The 14,553-nt window shown below is 34.7% G+C and overlaps 1 protein-coding gene across 3 annotated transcripts; it reads left to right on the top strand.

Annotated features, from left to right (window-relative positions):
- Positions 1-3,629: 3,629 nt before the first annotated feature.
- Positions 3,630-13,841, top strand: LOC130811417 (transcriptional corepressor SEUSS). Of its 3 annotated transcripts, none has more exons than XM_057677733.1 (10): positions 3,630-4,333; positions 4,834-6,257; positions 6,327-6,446; positions 7,056-7,104; positions 7,214-7,428; positions 7,633-7,701; positions 9,835-9,932; positions 10,301-10,394; positions 10,931-11,000; positions 11,626-13,841. In XM_057677733.1, the coding sequence occupies exons 2-10, from the start codon at positions 5,211-5,213 to the stop codon at positions 12,624-12,626; spliced, it is 2,763 nt and encodes a 920-aa protein (XP_057533716.1). In that variant the 5' UTR covers positions 3,630-4,333; positions 4,834-5,210; the 3' UTR covers positions 12,627-13,841. The 3 variants fall into 3 exon arrangements, with proteins under 3 accessions (XP_057533716.1, XP_057533715.1, XP_057533717.1); XM_057677732.1 differs by having other exon boundaries at positions 3,630-4,396; XM_057677734.1 differs by having other exon boundaries at positions 3,885-4,166.
- Positions 13,842-14,553: the final 712 nt, after the last annotated feature.

Genomic DNA, 14,553 nt, shown 5'->3' with positions numbered 1-14,553 from the left:
TATTCATGTTGATTTTAAATAAGTTCTTATGGTTGATATTTCTTTAACAAATTTTTAATTTGTTAGAAGGAATTAAAATATATGAGTCAATTTATATAGTCACTCATGAGTTCATAATCCTTTAACAAAAATTTAATTTGCTTGAAGCATTTTGTTTATATATCTTGATTGGAGAAGTAGTTTTTTTTTATTATGAATTTTCTAATAAAATCTTAATTTGTTAAGAGAATTAAGTGTTGTGGATTTATTTTATTTAATTATCACTACTTATGAGTTCATGATTTTTCTTTTTATGTTAAAAGGAAAAAAAACTAATTTATGATTTTTTGGAATGTTTTAATTTGATGATTCTTCATGTCTTGATTATGAATTGGGTTAATAATGAAGTTTTGTATATGAGTAGATGTATATATATATTGAGTTGTGTAAGTGTTAAGAGTTTGGTTGGTTCACTATTGAGATTCAATTAGTAGTAGTGAATGTGGGTTTGTATGTATTGTGGTTTAGTCATGTAATTATAAGGATGAGATTAAAAGGATTTAATGATTTAAATAATTCAAATATATATATATAAAAAAAAATCGGGACAGCAGCTACTGTCTCGGCTGTCGCACCCCGATCCGTGATGTTGAGTGAGTTTTGTTGTCGTTTCATTTATCCGTTGGATTCATAACTCGTTAAACGCTAAAAGTAATTGATGTCTTCCGGACGCAGTGGCGAAGTCGGATTTTCCGTTTAAATTTTCTAAACTGTCCGAAATGGCCGTTTAAGTTTATGGTTAGATTTTAAATCTTGGAACCTTTGAAATTTGGGAGAAATCATTTAAAATTATAAAGTTTTAGTAGTGCCTTAATGGTATGGAGTGGATTAAATGTGTGAACACGTTTTAATACGTGATTTTTGTATGTGTGTTGTGTTTAGGACCTCGATTCATAAGAGGTTGAGATTTAAATCGCAAAGCGCTTGAGTTGCTTTAATTGTGCTACTAAGGTACACGCTTAGACCATACAACTGTAATTGGTTATGTAAAGTAAAGTTATGCTCATTCTATGTTGTGATTTTGTATATCACGTAAGATTTAGACCCCCAAAATAATTTGTAAAAAGTTTAAATTGGAATTTGAGGATGCTTGTGTGATTAGCCAAATGGGGTTATTTAATTGGAATTGAAATACGATTGTTATTGTTCCCATGACAGTTTTGGATCATTACGGTCACCATGGGGTATGCATACTTTTGCCTTTGACGAACCGAATAGGACGAGCAACGTCTTAAGTCGGATGTTGCCTTGGGATTAGCTCTCCCTTGTGTATTCTTCCAAAATTTTTTTTAGAATACTCTGTCGACCCGAACTGGACGGGCAACGACATGAGTTGGAGTCTAGAAAGTCAAACGTGAGATTTAATTAATAGAGCCTTCGCATGTTAGGATGAACTTATTGCTTGTATGTAATTAATATAATACATTGTATGTTGTCTCTAACGTGTATTGTTATGTGCTTTGGAATTTGCTATGATGTTGTCATTCGACGACTAGTAGGTTGACTTGCAGGTGGGGACTAGTATGTGAGGACTATTCTAATAGAACCTGTAGTCGAACTGACTATCGTGCCGGAATTACTATTAGAATTATATCCATCCATATTTTATTATTTTTATTTTAGTAAGTGTACTTTTAATCGGATTGTATTTGGTTTGAAGAGGCAGTAGGTTCTCAAGTTGTAATTTTAGACTTTTACTGTCTTGTTATTTCATCATTTCTATTTTATTTCTTTATCACTAGAACGTCATCGATCCTAAAAGTGGTTTAATTTAATGTCCGATGTGTGGAACGGAATTCATATTTGTATGAATTTATCCGGTTCACTTCAACCGAAACTATTACAACATCATTATTTTTTTATCCGACACACTTTATTCTCAATAAAAATGTATAATTTGAATTAATATTTCGTCGCTAAAATCTAAAAAAGCCTTTAATATATTGAATATATCTATATCTATATCAAAACACCTTTAACTCATTAAAAATGAACATACACAAATTTAACCCAACCATAAAATAATCGGACCAATTTCAAATTATGCTCCATCAACCATTTTTACATAATCTAAAATCTAATCTAAGTATAACTTAGTTAAAATAATGGTCACAACCTAAGTTGTGGAGTTGAAGCCAAAGATATGATCCAAAATAGAACATTCAAGCTTACCTTCATCATTATCATAAAGTTTGTAAATCAATTGTGAAGACACACATGTCATTCACTTGACATCCTTCTAAGCCACATGAAAAGATTTTAACATACCCATCATATCATGTAGTCATGCTACATGTGTGTAACGTAACTACTAAATTCTTTTACGTTCAAAATTAAATCTTAACTTAATTAAAATATAAACTTCATCCCCTTTTTATATACTTGCACACAAGTAACTTTTTCTTACTATAATATATTTCTCCAATTATTTATATTTTGAATTATCAAAAACTAAAAATTATTTCAATTTTTTAAATTTGTTCTTGTTTGCCATTTGAAGTTGTCTTATTTGTTGTTTCCATAAAGAATTTCTTTTATATTATAAATTTTGAACAAAATTAATCAATTCTATTCTTATTTTAATAATTTAATAATACTTATTGTCCCTACATATCTTCCATTAATTTAAATTTATCATTTTTATATTGCATATAGTCCCCAAATGATTCCCAAATCTTATTAACTTTGTAAATATATTTTAATAGTTGTGGTTCACATATTTTTTTTCACTTACTTTATTTTAATATTTATGGTCACCACTTGTTTTCAATTAAATTTATTATTCAATAAAATACTCTCTTCTATTCACCTTAAGAGTCACATTTGACTTTTCACGGATTTTAAGGAGAGTTAAAAGTAGAACCCTAAGGTTAGGAAAGAGAGTGCTATTATGGGTTTTTTAATGTAAGAAAAGAAAATTAGTATGGGTAATGGAGGGTATAATTGAAAATAGGATAAAGTTACTAAGGACATAAAAGTCAAAAACCCATACGAAAAATAGAAATGGGACAATTAAGGTGACTTGACCATAAAAGAAAATGGGACTCATAAGCTGAATAGGAGGGTGTAATACATTCTCAGTTTAAAAGATTATGTTTTCTTAATTCTCGTGTACATTATTTGTGAGAATTTCTTTAAGGAACATAAGGAGTATAGAAATTTGATAATATAAAAATATGCAACGAGATAAATAAAATAAAATCTCACATTACTATGTTATTTTCTCATATGATAGCCACAATATGTAAAATACTATCAATTTATCAAATAATAAATAATTTAAATTTAGTTTTGATGCAAGTAAAATAGAACAGATAAAGTATTACTTTTACAATGCATTTAAGTTTGATTGCCACCATCGCTTCCTCCTTCGATCTACCTTGCAAAAATATATAGTAGAAGTTACTACTTTTTCTATGTTAATGTCGACATACACTAAAAGCGCTTGTGACTCAATGGATAGAGCATCCGAATGTTAAGCAGAAGATTTGATGTTGGACCTCTACTGGGCGCATGCATCAGTTGGGGGTTTCTTGACTGCGCTCATCCTCTTTACTCTCTCTTTGGGGAGAGCATGTATGGTATGTCCACTTCTTTTAGGAAAAAAAACTTCATCCGAACTCTGCCTTCTGCGGATACTAGGAGTGTCCTTTTCCTTTAATGTCGACATAGTATGGTGCCATATCATGATGTCTAATTCTCCATGTATATGAACCGCCATCCATGATGAACCCATCATCATCATCTCATCACATCTCATCCATCGAATGGTAGACGAGGATTTGACTTGCAATTTTATCACACATTTAAAACAAAAAAAAGGTAAAAGAACGGAATGTAATGAGATAATTCAATCCCATACAATGCGAATTTGACGTCCGCAAGGAGACATCTTCTTCTCTCTCTATCTCTCTCCTCACTTTCTCTCTCCTCACTTTCTCTCTCTTGCTTAGATACAGCGAAGAACAGCAGACCACCAAGAGAAAAATACTACTATTACAAACCCATTAAAAAAAAGGAAAAATAAAAAGAAAAGGGTCATACTGAGATAGACCCTTTCTCTCTCTCTTCCATATTCCCTTCCTTCATTAGTTCAGATATTAATTTTTAGTAGAGTTTCCATTGAGGTAAAACCCAACCCAAAAAAAAAGGGAATGAAAAAGTATGCTTCTTGAAATAAAAGGAAATTAGAAAAAAAAAGAGGAACCCTAAATTCAACCCATTTTCATTTGTGGGTCTTTTACTACTTGAAGCAAAGCAGAGAAAAAACCCAGTAATTAATTGAGTTTAAATTGTAATTTTTAAATCCCAATTTTCAGAAATTTTACTTTTATTGTTGAAAATTTTGTTAGCTTTGGTGAGTTCTATTTTTTCTTTAGTCAAATTAGTCTTCTTTGGTTGCTACTTCTACACTTTGAAGTCTTTCACCTTTTTTCTTCATCATTTTGTTTAATATTTAGCTGATCGATTTATTATATACTCTTTTTTTGTATTTTAGTTATGTATATTTATTTATTTGTTTGCTCAGTTTTGATTTATGCTGTTAAAGTTTGGAACTTTAAATTTTGTTATATAAAAGTAGAAAATTTTAGCTTTCCAGTTGGGTACAGTAGTATTTTTATTTTTATTTTTTTGGGTTTTTCCTTGGTGGGTCATTTTATTTGAAGATTTAGAAATTTGGTTGTTGGATTTTTTGGGGGATTTGGATTTAGTTAGGGTTAGATTTAATTCTATACAGTTGTTTTAATTAGGAAGAAAAGGTACTAACTTTTATTAAATTTTCCTTTTTTGTAGAATGAATGAAGGCTTATTGGGATCCAAAGATTTGGAGTTTATATACTTGAAGCTTCAGGATTTCTTGGAGACATCGACATTGTAGAATGCTAAGAAGCAAAAAACATTGGTTGGTTTGTTTAATTCCATTATTGGGTATTTTAATTAGCATCTCTCAAGTTGTTTTGGTCAAGCATAAAGTTGTTTCAGATGCTTTGGTGTGTGGTTGTCACTTTGAAGTATCATTCCTTGAATATTATAGTAAATTTATTGGTGGATTTTAGTCTTTTATGTTCGATTGCGAGCCGGTTATAGTGTAAATTTAGTTGGTTTTATTAGGAAATTTATGTTGTTTTAGATAGCTAGTTAATTGTTCTTTGAAGCATTGATGTTCAAAGATGGTTCCTTCTGGGCCTTCCACCCCAATTGGTGGTGCTCAATCTGTTAATCCCTCACTTTTAAGGTCAAATTCCGGTATGTTAGGAGGTCAAGGTGGTCAAATGCCTTCACAAGGGGCTTTTCCCTCTTTAGTATCACCTAGAAATCAGTTTAATAATGTGAATATGCTAGGAACTGTCCCCAATGCTTCATCACTTCTTAACCAGTCTTTCGGAAACGGTGGGGTGAATCCGGGTATTCCTGGTGCCGGGAATGGTACAAGAGGTGGGCTTGATGGAGGGGCCGAGTCTGATCCCCTGTCTGGTATGGGCAATGGAATGGGGTTCAACCCTCCATCCTCTTATGGGGCTTCTAATAACCAGATGAACTCTGGTCAAGGTCAGGGTCAGCAGTTTCCGAATTCTATGAATAATCAAATGTTGCCGGATCAATCACAATCCCAACAACTTGAACCCCAAAATTTTCAGCATCAGCAACAACAAATGCAACAATTTTCTGCTAACCAGCAGACTCAGCAGCAACCATTTCGAGGTGCTTTAGGTGGTGGTGCCGTGTCTGTGAAGTTAGAACCACAGGCATCAGCCGATCAACATGGTCCGTCCCAACAGCAGCAATTACAATCTTTAAGAGGTCTAACTCAGGTTAAGTTAGAACCACAACAAATGCAGAATATGCGAGGTATCGGGTCTGTAAAGATGGAGCCACAACATTCGGAGCAGTCGATGTTCATGCATCAACAACAGCAACAACATCAACAACAGCAACAACATCAGCTCCTGCAGCAGATGTCTTTGTCAAGGCAGAACTCTCAAGCTGCCGCTGCAGCCCAGATGAATCTTCTGCAGCAGCAAAGATTGTTTCACTTACAGCAGCAGCAGCAGCAGCAACTTTTAAAGGCTGTGCCTCCACAAAGGGCTCAGTTGCAGCAACACTTTCCTCCTCAGAACATGCCTCTGAGGTCACCTGTGAAATCGTATGAACCTGGGATGTGTGCTCGTCGTCTCACACATTATATGTACGCCCAGTCCCAGCAACATAGGCCACAAGTAAGGTTTTTACAGGCTTTCACTGTAAATTTTTGATCTACAGTATTTAAATCTGCTGTCTTCTTGCAGGACAATAATATCGACTTCTGGAGAACTTTTGTTGCGGATTATTTTGCACCAAATGCCAAAAAAAAGTGGTGTGTTTCTATGTATGGAAGTGGTAGACAGACAACTGGAGTATTTCCACAGGCAAGCGTTTCATTTCAAGGTTTTTCTGTTGTATATAAAATATTTAGGTACCTCTTCATCAAAAATATAATGTTTAGGTACCTAGTTCAGATCCGTGCTTGCCTTCCCCCTTGCCGTTATTTTATTTTGCACTTTCTATGAGAAGCAAATCCCGAACATTGGAGTTGTCCAGTACGTATGCTGCAAGAGGGTGTATCTCTTTTTCTGCTTAGACTCAAATATGTTCATGTTTATGGCTGTGTACATCAGATCTAACTTTTTCCTGCTTATGCAGCAACATATGCTTGTGTTTCTATCTTTTGAACACTTGAATGATGCTAAACTAGATACAACATTCAATTGTCATTAAATGGCTCCTATCTAAGCATTGTTTGGGATACGGAATAGGGACATACACAATCTTACACTTGTAACAACAAAGATGTTGTTTCTAGTTGACCTTAAGCAGCAAATATCATATGCAGTGTTGCGCATTATAAAAGTGCACATGATTTAATGAAATATTTTACTATAATCCATTATAATCAGAAATTAAAGAGCTATAAATCTTTGGCTTCATTGTGAATGGACAAGGATAATGCTAAATCAGATAATGTTTCAAATTTTCAGGATGTATGGCACTGTGAAATATGCAAGCGCAAGCCTGGTCGTGGTTTTGGTGCGTAGTTTATTGTTTTCTTGATGTATTACTAAATTATCGTATCGTATATACTTTTAGTGCCTGTTCCTTGCTGTCCTGCTATTGACATTCTAGTGATTTATGTCAGAGGCAACTGTCGAGGTCTTGCCAAGGCTTTTCAAGATTAAGTATGAAAGTGGCACACTTGAAGAACTTCTTTATGTTGATATGCCTAAGGAGGATCTGAATTCGGCAGGTCAAATTGTTCTGGAATATGCAAAAGCAATTCAGGAAAGTGTTTTTGAGCAGCTACGTGTTGTTCGTGATGGCCAACTCCGGATTGTTTTCTCCCCAGATCTTAAGGTTTGACTTAGTTCTTTGATAATTTAGGTATTTTGTTACAATGGGTCATTGGAAATACCATCTTTGTTAGTTTTATCATTAACAAGGTTAAGGTTACGTACATCCGACCCTCCCTAACCTTACCTTGGGTGGAAGCCATTTAATGGCATTGGGGTGATGAAATGTTTTTAATTTCTAATATTTGGTGTTTGCTATTTTCTCTAGATATGCTCGTGGGAATTTTGTGCGCGACGACACGAAGAACTTATTCCTCGACGACTTTTAATACCCCAGGTCATGTTCTTGTCTTTTTATTGACTAGTCCTTTAATTATCAATTGGAATTTTTTGCTCTTTCCTTTACCCCCTTTCTTTTCATATAGATTTTCACTTTATGAGGATATTGTCCTAAGCACACTTTCCTCATTGAATGTGCAAGGATTGGGCTGTCTCAAAGAAAATGAGGGCCTGAGAAAATAATACAATTTGGCTCCTCTTTTTGTTGAAAAATTCAAATTCTAGTGGTGTTAACCAAAGAAATTGTTCTATTATTAAATAACTATTTTTCGTTCTTCTATAAGATGACACTGCTAACTATTTTGTATGAAGCATAAACTTTTAACTTATAATTATAGAGAAGAATCGGAGATGGCACCTATTGAATTATAATGTTAGATTGACCTTTTCTCTTTTTGTGTATTAGTTTTTGTTTGCTTTATTTTCTTCTTATCTTTGCTTGAAGATGAAAATTGACTTGGAGTCAATTTATAATATTAAATATGGCGTTAGTTTAATAGCAGTGGTTCTAAATTTGAAATGTGGGAGAGGAGATTTGAATTCTTGGAGACGAATAATCAGTCGATTGGCTCTTGGAGGCCAATTGGAAGCTGCTATTTGCTTATGACTTACTAATAATTTCTCTTAGAAAAGAGTGTGCATTAACTTAAAGCGTTGTGAGTAGGGGTGTTCAATGGGTCGGATAAGGGCCGTCCCGGGCTTAAGTAAATATGGGTCGGGTTGGATAAGGGCATTTTAAACACAATATGAGCTTTAAATGGGCCGGGCTTTCCAACCAGTTATTACTAAAAATTATTTTAATTCCCATTTATCAATTTATAGCAATTACATTATCATTTATAATAATTAAATTGAAAAAATATTAATAATCTCCATTGACATTGTCAATTATAATATTTAAATTATATATTAATTATGTTATTTACAAATGCCCATTTTCGACTCTTATTGAGCCCTTTTATAGCCTAATTCATTTTAATTGTAGTAGAGCCCGTTTTCGGTCCGGCCCATTTTCGGCCTAGCCCTTACAAAGTTCTTAAAACCGGCCAAATAAGGGCTCAAAATGGGGGCCCGGCCCATTGAACACCCTTAGTTGTGAGTGATATTGCTTACTATGGAAAATATCTAAAAAGGTATATTTGCAGCTTGAATTTTAAACCAAAGGTCTCCTATCTACTGAACAAGAAGTTATATCTTGATTATTGTATAGGATTACATATCAATGTGACAGATCATCGCTAACAAAGATTATACTTTATTTGGCCAAGTAAGGATATAAGTTTTATTTTCATCCACATACCTTCTCTATGCCTTCCGATGGATTGTCATGTGTCCCTCCTATTCCCAATCCTTTATGTCATTTTTCACCAGAGCATCTGTGACTCAAATGGCGAGCTGTGATCATGGAACGTGGGGCCGAGGTGTGTTACTAAGGTTAAAGGGAAAATTCACTCTTGTAAAATTTGATATTTTTCTATCCATTACAGCATTATGTAATTCTCAGATGATAGTAATGGTTGTCTCATTGAATCACTTTTCAATCAGGTATGGTTCTTGTCATCTTATTAATAGAATTTTAGCATCACTACAGTAAGAAAAATGAAGTAAAACCAATTTCGAAAATAAGTGAAGTTTTACAAAAATGTACTAGTTAACTTATGTTGTGCAAAATTGTCCTCAACAAAATTAAGGTAAGCTGAACTATGATCTTTCAACAAAAGTAAGCTGGAAGGACTGCACTTTAGCAGCGTGCTGCTATGACGTGTTCGCATGAGCATTTGCTTATACATTTTATACTTTGATTTAAAAGGAAATAGTATAGTAATGGCTTGCAAAGATTCTTGTGTTTTTCTGTTGATTTGAACTTTCGTTCGCAATACCAGGGTCCTAAATGCCCCTAGTCGATGCATTTGGTAGCTCCAATAGTGTTATTGTTTATGAACAGTCAGCATTGATAGTGAATTGTTTTGTGTTCCTGTATTTTATGTGAACGTGCGACAGTTAAGAGAAGCCTGATGCTTCGCATGCATTTTATTTTTGGGTGATTTAAATGAAGATGGTTCATGATTTAGTGTTGGATTTAATTTTCTTTTACTTTGCATGGTTGTTGATTGGATGCTGGTTTGTACAGGTTACTCAGCTTGGCACGGCTGCACAGAAGTATCAGGCTGCTACACAGAATTCGTCGTCGAATATGTCAGTCTCAGATTTACAGAGTAATTGTAATATGTAAGTTGATGTTTTCTCTTCTCCTTGATGGTAATCTGAATCATTTTACTAATGATCATTGTAGATTATCATGTCATTTTTTATTTTATATTTTTGACTTTGTCAATGGAGATATTCCCACTTTAATGCTTGTTCGCTATTTTATCTGTTGCAAGAGAATAAATATTTCAGTATTGTAATGTTTGTTTTTATAGCTCATAATTGACATTCTGGGTCAAACTATCTTATATAGCTTGCCTATTTTTGGATCGTAGAATCGTAGATCAAAATTGAGATTCAGATAACTATGATTCTGTGCATTTGCAATATTATGATGATTAAATGTGTAACTGATTATCATTGGTTTTACTCCAATGTATGTCTTCCAGGTTTGTTGCGTCAGCTCGACAATTGGCAAAGACGTTGGAAGTGCCATTGGTTAATGATTTAGGTTATACCAAAAGATATGTTCGATGCCTGCAGGTATGATGCTCTCCCCCGCCTCCCCCTCGCCCCCGTTATTCTATCATTTGATCCCCTCATTTCATCTTCACAAGTAAAAAAAAAGAAGAAAGCCCAAGAAATTGCCTGCCATATTGATGTCTGCTGTTGCATGAATATTTTTGAGCAGTGTAACATGATTTGCTAGTTAGTTAGCCTTTTGGATTTGCTACACTCAAAATGACCCTAAAATAGCCCAAAAATCGACCATAATTCGCTTTTTTTGATTCGCAATGCGCAAGGAGATTAGTGAATCAAGTGAAAATGTTTTTGAGCGTACCGTTAAGTAAAATACAGCTTAAAATGGTTGTTACTCGAGTAATTATTGAGTTCCTTAATTTTCTATGTTTTCGTGACGCTGATCGTAATTATTCTTAAATGTGTTCTCATGTGACATTTCATAGTTTTTTTGCTTTCATGTTTGTACTTTTGGAAAGCTTAATGCTTTTTCTATGTTTTCATTTGTCTTTTTTTCATCAGAAGTTGGGCTTATTTGACATGTTTTCTGTGAATTGCAGATATCTGAAGTTGTCAACAGTATGAAAGACTTGATTGACTACAGTCGATCAACAGGGGCTGGACCTATGGGTAAGATTGTTTTACAGATGTTCGCATTCCTCTACTTTCCTCGTCTGAACCTACATGTTTAAAAATGTTTACGATTGGGGTGTTTAAGTGTAGTATTGTGTGCATATAGCCATAGTAATGAATATACATAGCTGTGACATTGTACTTCAAAGGAATAGACTGAAAGGCGTAGGAAGATGTCGGTTAATTATTTGGTATGTTTAAATTCATACCCACGAAAAATTCGTATCTTCTAATGTGTAGAATGACAACATAAGGGTCCTTGACGAGACCCATTATAACTCTCAGGCTAACGACCTTTACTTGGTTTCTTGCTAATTACTTTTGTTGTTTTAGCAAATCTTGTATGAGATCGTCTCACCGTGGACGGGCCCATGCAAGCAGCCCATTAGTAAAAAAATACAAATAAAATAGTGAAATCAAAACTCACACGTGTACTGGAAGAATTTTTTAAAAATATTTTGGGCTAATCCAATTGAAATCGTGTCACGATGAGACGGCCTCAATAAAGAATTAGTGCTGTTGTTTTGATTGAAGGGCTCCATAAAGTGTGTAAATTGTTTGTTGGTTAATTGTGCTTGTTAGCTTGCTTGTATCCCACGTTTTTTTCTATTTCTTCTGACAGAAAGCTTGGCGAAGTTTCCACGAAGAACGAGCACGGTATCTGCTCTCCCAGGGCAAAACCAACAACCCGAGGAGCAGCAGCAACAGCAACAATCACAGCTGCAGCATCATCCACAACAACAGCCACAGCAGGCAATGGTTCAGAACTCAAACGGTAATGATCAAAGTTCTGTCCAGGCTTCGGTAATGCAGATTGCTTCGAGCAATGGGGTGACCAATGTAAATAACAACTCAGTTAATGGACCTACCGCCTCTACTTCGCAAAGCACCATTGCTGGGCTACTCCACCAAAACTCGATGAATTCCCGGCAGCAAAACCCCATGAACAATTCGAGTAGTCCTTATGGTGGTGGAAGTTCAATTCAGATGCAGTCTCCTGGTTCATCGAGCACGATGCAGCAAACACAACCTAATCCTTTCCCATTCCAATCTCCCACGCCTTCCTCCTCTAACAACCCTACTCAAACTTCACATGGTGCTATGGCGACCAACACGAATCACGTCAACTCCGCTAATTCACCCGTCATGTCCAATATCCATCAACCTGCCCTCTCAGGCGAAGGTGATACAAACGACACTCAAAGCTCTGTTCAAAAGCTCATACAAGAAATGATGATTAACAGTCAACTTAATGGAGGTATGATGGGCATAAACTCATTGGGAAGTGATGCAAAAAATGTGAGTGGCATTTTACCAATTAATGGTAACTCAGCTCTTAATGGGCTTGTGGGCAATGGGCCCACAGGTAACAATTCAAGTATGGGTGGTGGGTCCTTAAGTGGTATGGGTGGAGGAATGGGCCAAGTATCAATGGTTAACGGGATTCGAGCTGCAATGGGAAATAACTCGGTTATGATGAATGGAAGAGTGGGGATGGCGTCAATGACTCGGGATCAAAATGTAAACCATCAGCAACAAGACTTGGGAAACCAAATGCTAAGTGGGCTAGGAGCAGTCAATGGGTTCAACAGTCTCCAGTATGATTGGAAGCCGTCACCATAAGTGCTAGTTGTCCGAAATGAGTGAAAATTCGTTGTCTCGGTTCTAAAAAGAAAACACAAACTGCTTTGTGCAGCATGGTAATGCAAAAACGGTAAGATAAGAGGCTTTGCGATTCCTTATTATCCCGAGGAAAGGAGTTATCACCATGGATGCCGAGGGTTTGAGCTTGAGAGAGATAAACACGGGGTCGGGTTTGGGGTGGGGTAGGGGAAAGGCTAAACACCACTTTGTACTAATTTAAGGAGAGGAGAGGGAACATATAGCATAGTGTTTTACTATATTATTGAAAGAATATCGTCACATTTCGAAAAATCCGCTGTTTTTGGCCTATCTAACTGTTTTCAGTGTTTGTGTTCGGATCTTCAAGCTTCATATACTACGGAACCAACAAAAGAATTGGATTTATTGTCGGGTGATGAACGACAAGTTGAGGATTGATCCAATACATGCTTGTAAGTTTCTGGAGCTTTATGTATACATAAATACGTAGCTTTCCCTTTGTTTCGTAGTAGGTTTTTGCCCGGTGATGCTATGATATTTTTCCTGGGCGTTCCTCGAAAAGGAACTCGTATCTGCCTCGCGAATGCAGTATCGTTGAGGTTCCTAAACGGCCTATCGAAGTTGGGCTGAATGTAGTAATACGTCTTATACACTTGAAGAGAAGTTTTGTACTAATATTTTATGATGTTAGTGAACATTCATGTGCGTGCGGGCATGTCTATTTGATGACCTTATTTAGGGAAGTTATTTTTCTAGACTTGAGCCTCGAAATGGTATGGTAGTAGAAAACTAACTCATGCGTTTTATTCGGAAATGACTTGATTGGAAACACTTGACTCGAAACTCGATTGATGATTTGTGTCAAGAGTGATAAATAGTGTAACAGTCTACGTAAAATCAACCCGGATACTTGCATGTGAATGTAAGATCCGAACGTCATCACATATTGTTGTGTGAATACTTAGAACTATTTATGTCATTAAGGAATCGTTTCACCCTTAAACGGATTTTTTTTGTTGACAGAGATGATAAATAAAAGCAAACTCAAAAAGTTGTCGGAAAAGAAATTTGAAGTCTAAGATCTAATAAAACTTAGGAAAATTTATTGTGAATAATTCAATTTATTTTTAATTATCTGTTAATAATCTTACATTTTAAAAATTTTGTAATAATTTAACCTTTGCTTTCGGTTTGTTGTTAATGTACCCTTTAGAGAATGACCTGCTATATTAGGTTAACTCTTATTTTCTCCTTCATTATAATAATTTAACCTATTTTTCATTACCTGTCAATAATCTTACCTTTTGAATTTTTTTAATAATCCAACCTTTGTTTGCATTGAGATATAATATGTACGAGTGAGATAAAATGCTATAAAAATCATGTAATCCTAAAGATGCAATTTTACTGATTTAAAGTACCTATTTGTAATAAACGTCCAAGAATAATCTACTTTCTCATCACCAAATTCCTTTAAGATTACCTGTTCAAATTTTTAAAAATAATTTTGATTAAAAAGAGTGAGTGGTCTACATTGCAGAAAATGTACGACTTAACCTTATACGATATAACCATTTTAGCATTTTTTTGTAAAAAGCTACAACTTATAATAAATTTAAGTAAATTTAAAAAATTATTTATCTCGACTTTTTCAATGTTGAATTCGTCTGTGTTACTTTAAAATTCAAATAAGTTAATGAGTTGAGATTGAGTTGATAATATTTTATTTAGTGGTAAGTTAGAGTGATAAACATTCAAGAACAAAAAATTTAAAAAGGATGACCACGCAAAGTAAAAAGTTAACGACAAATAGTAATAACCTATCATTAACCTCTTGTCTTTTCTTTTTATTCTTACTTTTTTTTTTGTTTATATAAAGAAACCATTGTTGCTTGTTCACATGGTGTTGTAAGCTCTGGTTCCTCTC

Source organism: Amaranthus tricolor, chromosome 4 (genome assembly GCF_026212465.1).
Source record: "Amaranthus tricolor cultivar Red isolate AtriRed21 chromosome 4, ASM2621246v1, whole genome shotgun sequence".
Lineage (NCBI taxonomy): Eukaryota > Viridiplantae > Streptophyta > Magnoliopsida > Caryophyllales > Amaranthaceae > Amaranthus > Amaranthus tricolor.
Note: the sequence above shows the minus strand (reverse complement) of the source record. Positions and strands in the feature narration are given on the sequence as shown.

Excerpts from the sequence above, each read along its gene's own strand:
- LOC130811417 (XM_057677733.1), top strand. The coding sequence starts at position 5,211 with ATGGTTCCTTCTGGGCCTTCCACCCCAATTGGTGGTGCTCAATCTGTT. Across the intron at positions 7,429-7,632 it reads TTTTCTCCCCAGATCTTAAG|ATATGCTCGTGGGAATTTTG; the intron begins GTTTGACTTAGT and ends TATTTTCTCTAG. Across the intron at positions 10,395-10,930 it reads GATATGTTCGATGCCTGCAG|ATATCTGAAGTTGTCAACAG; the intron begins GTATGATGCTCT and ends TGTGAATTGCAG.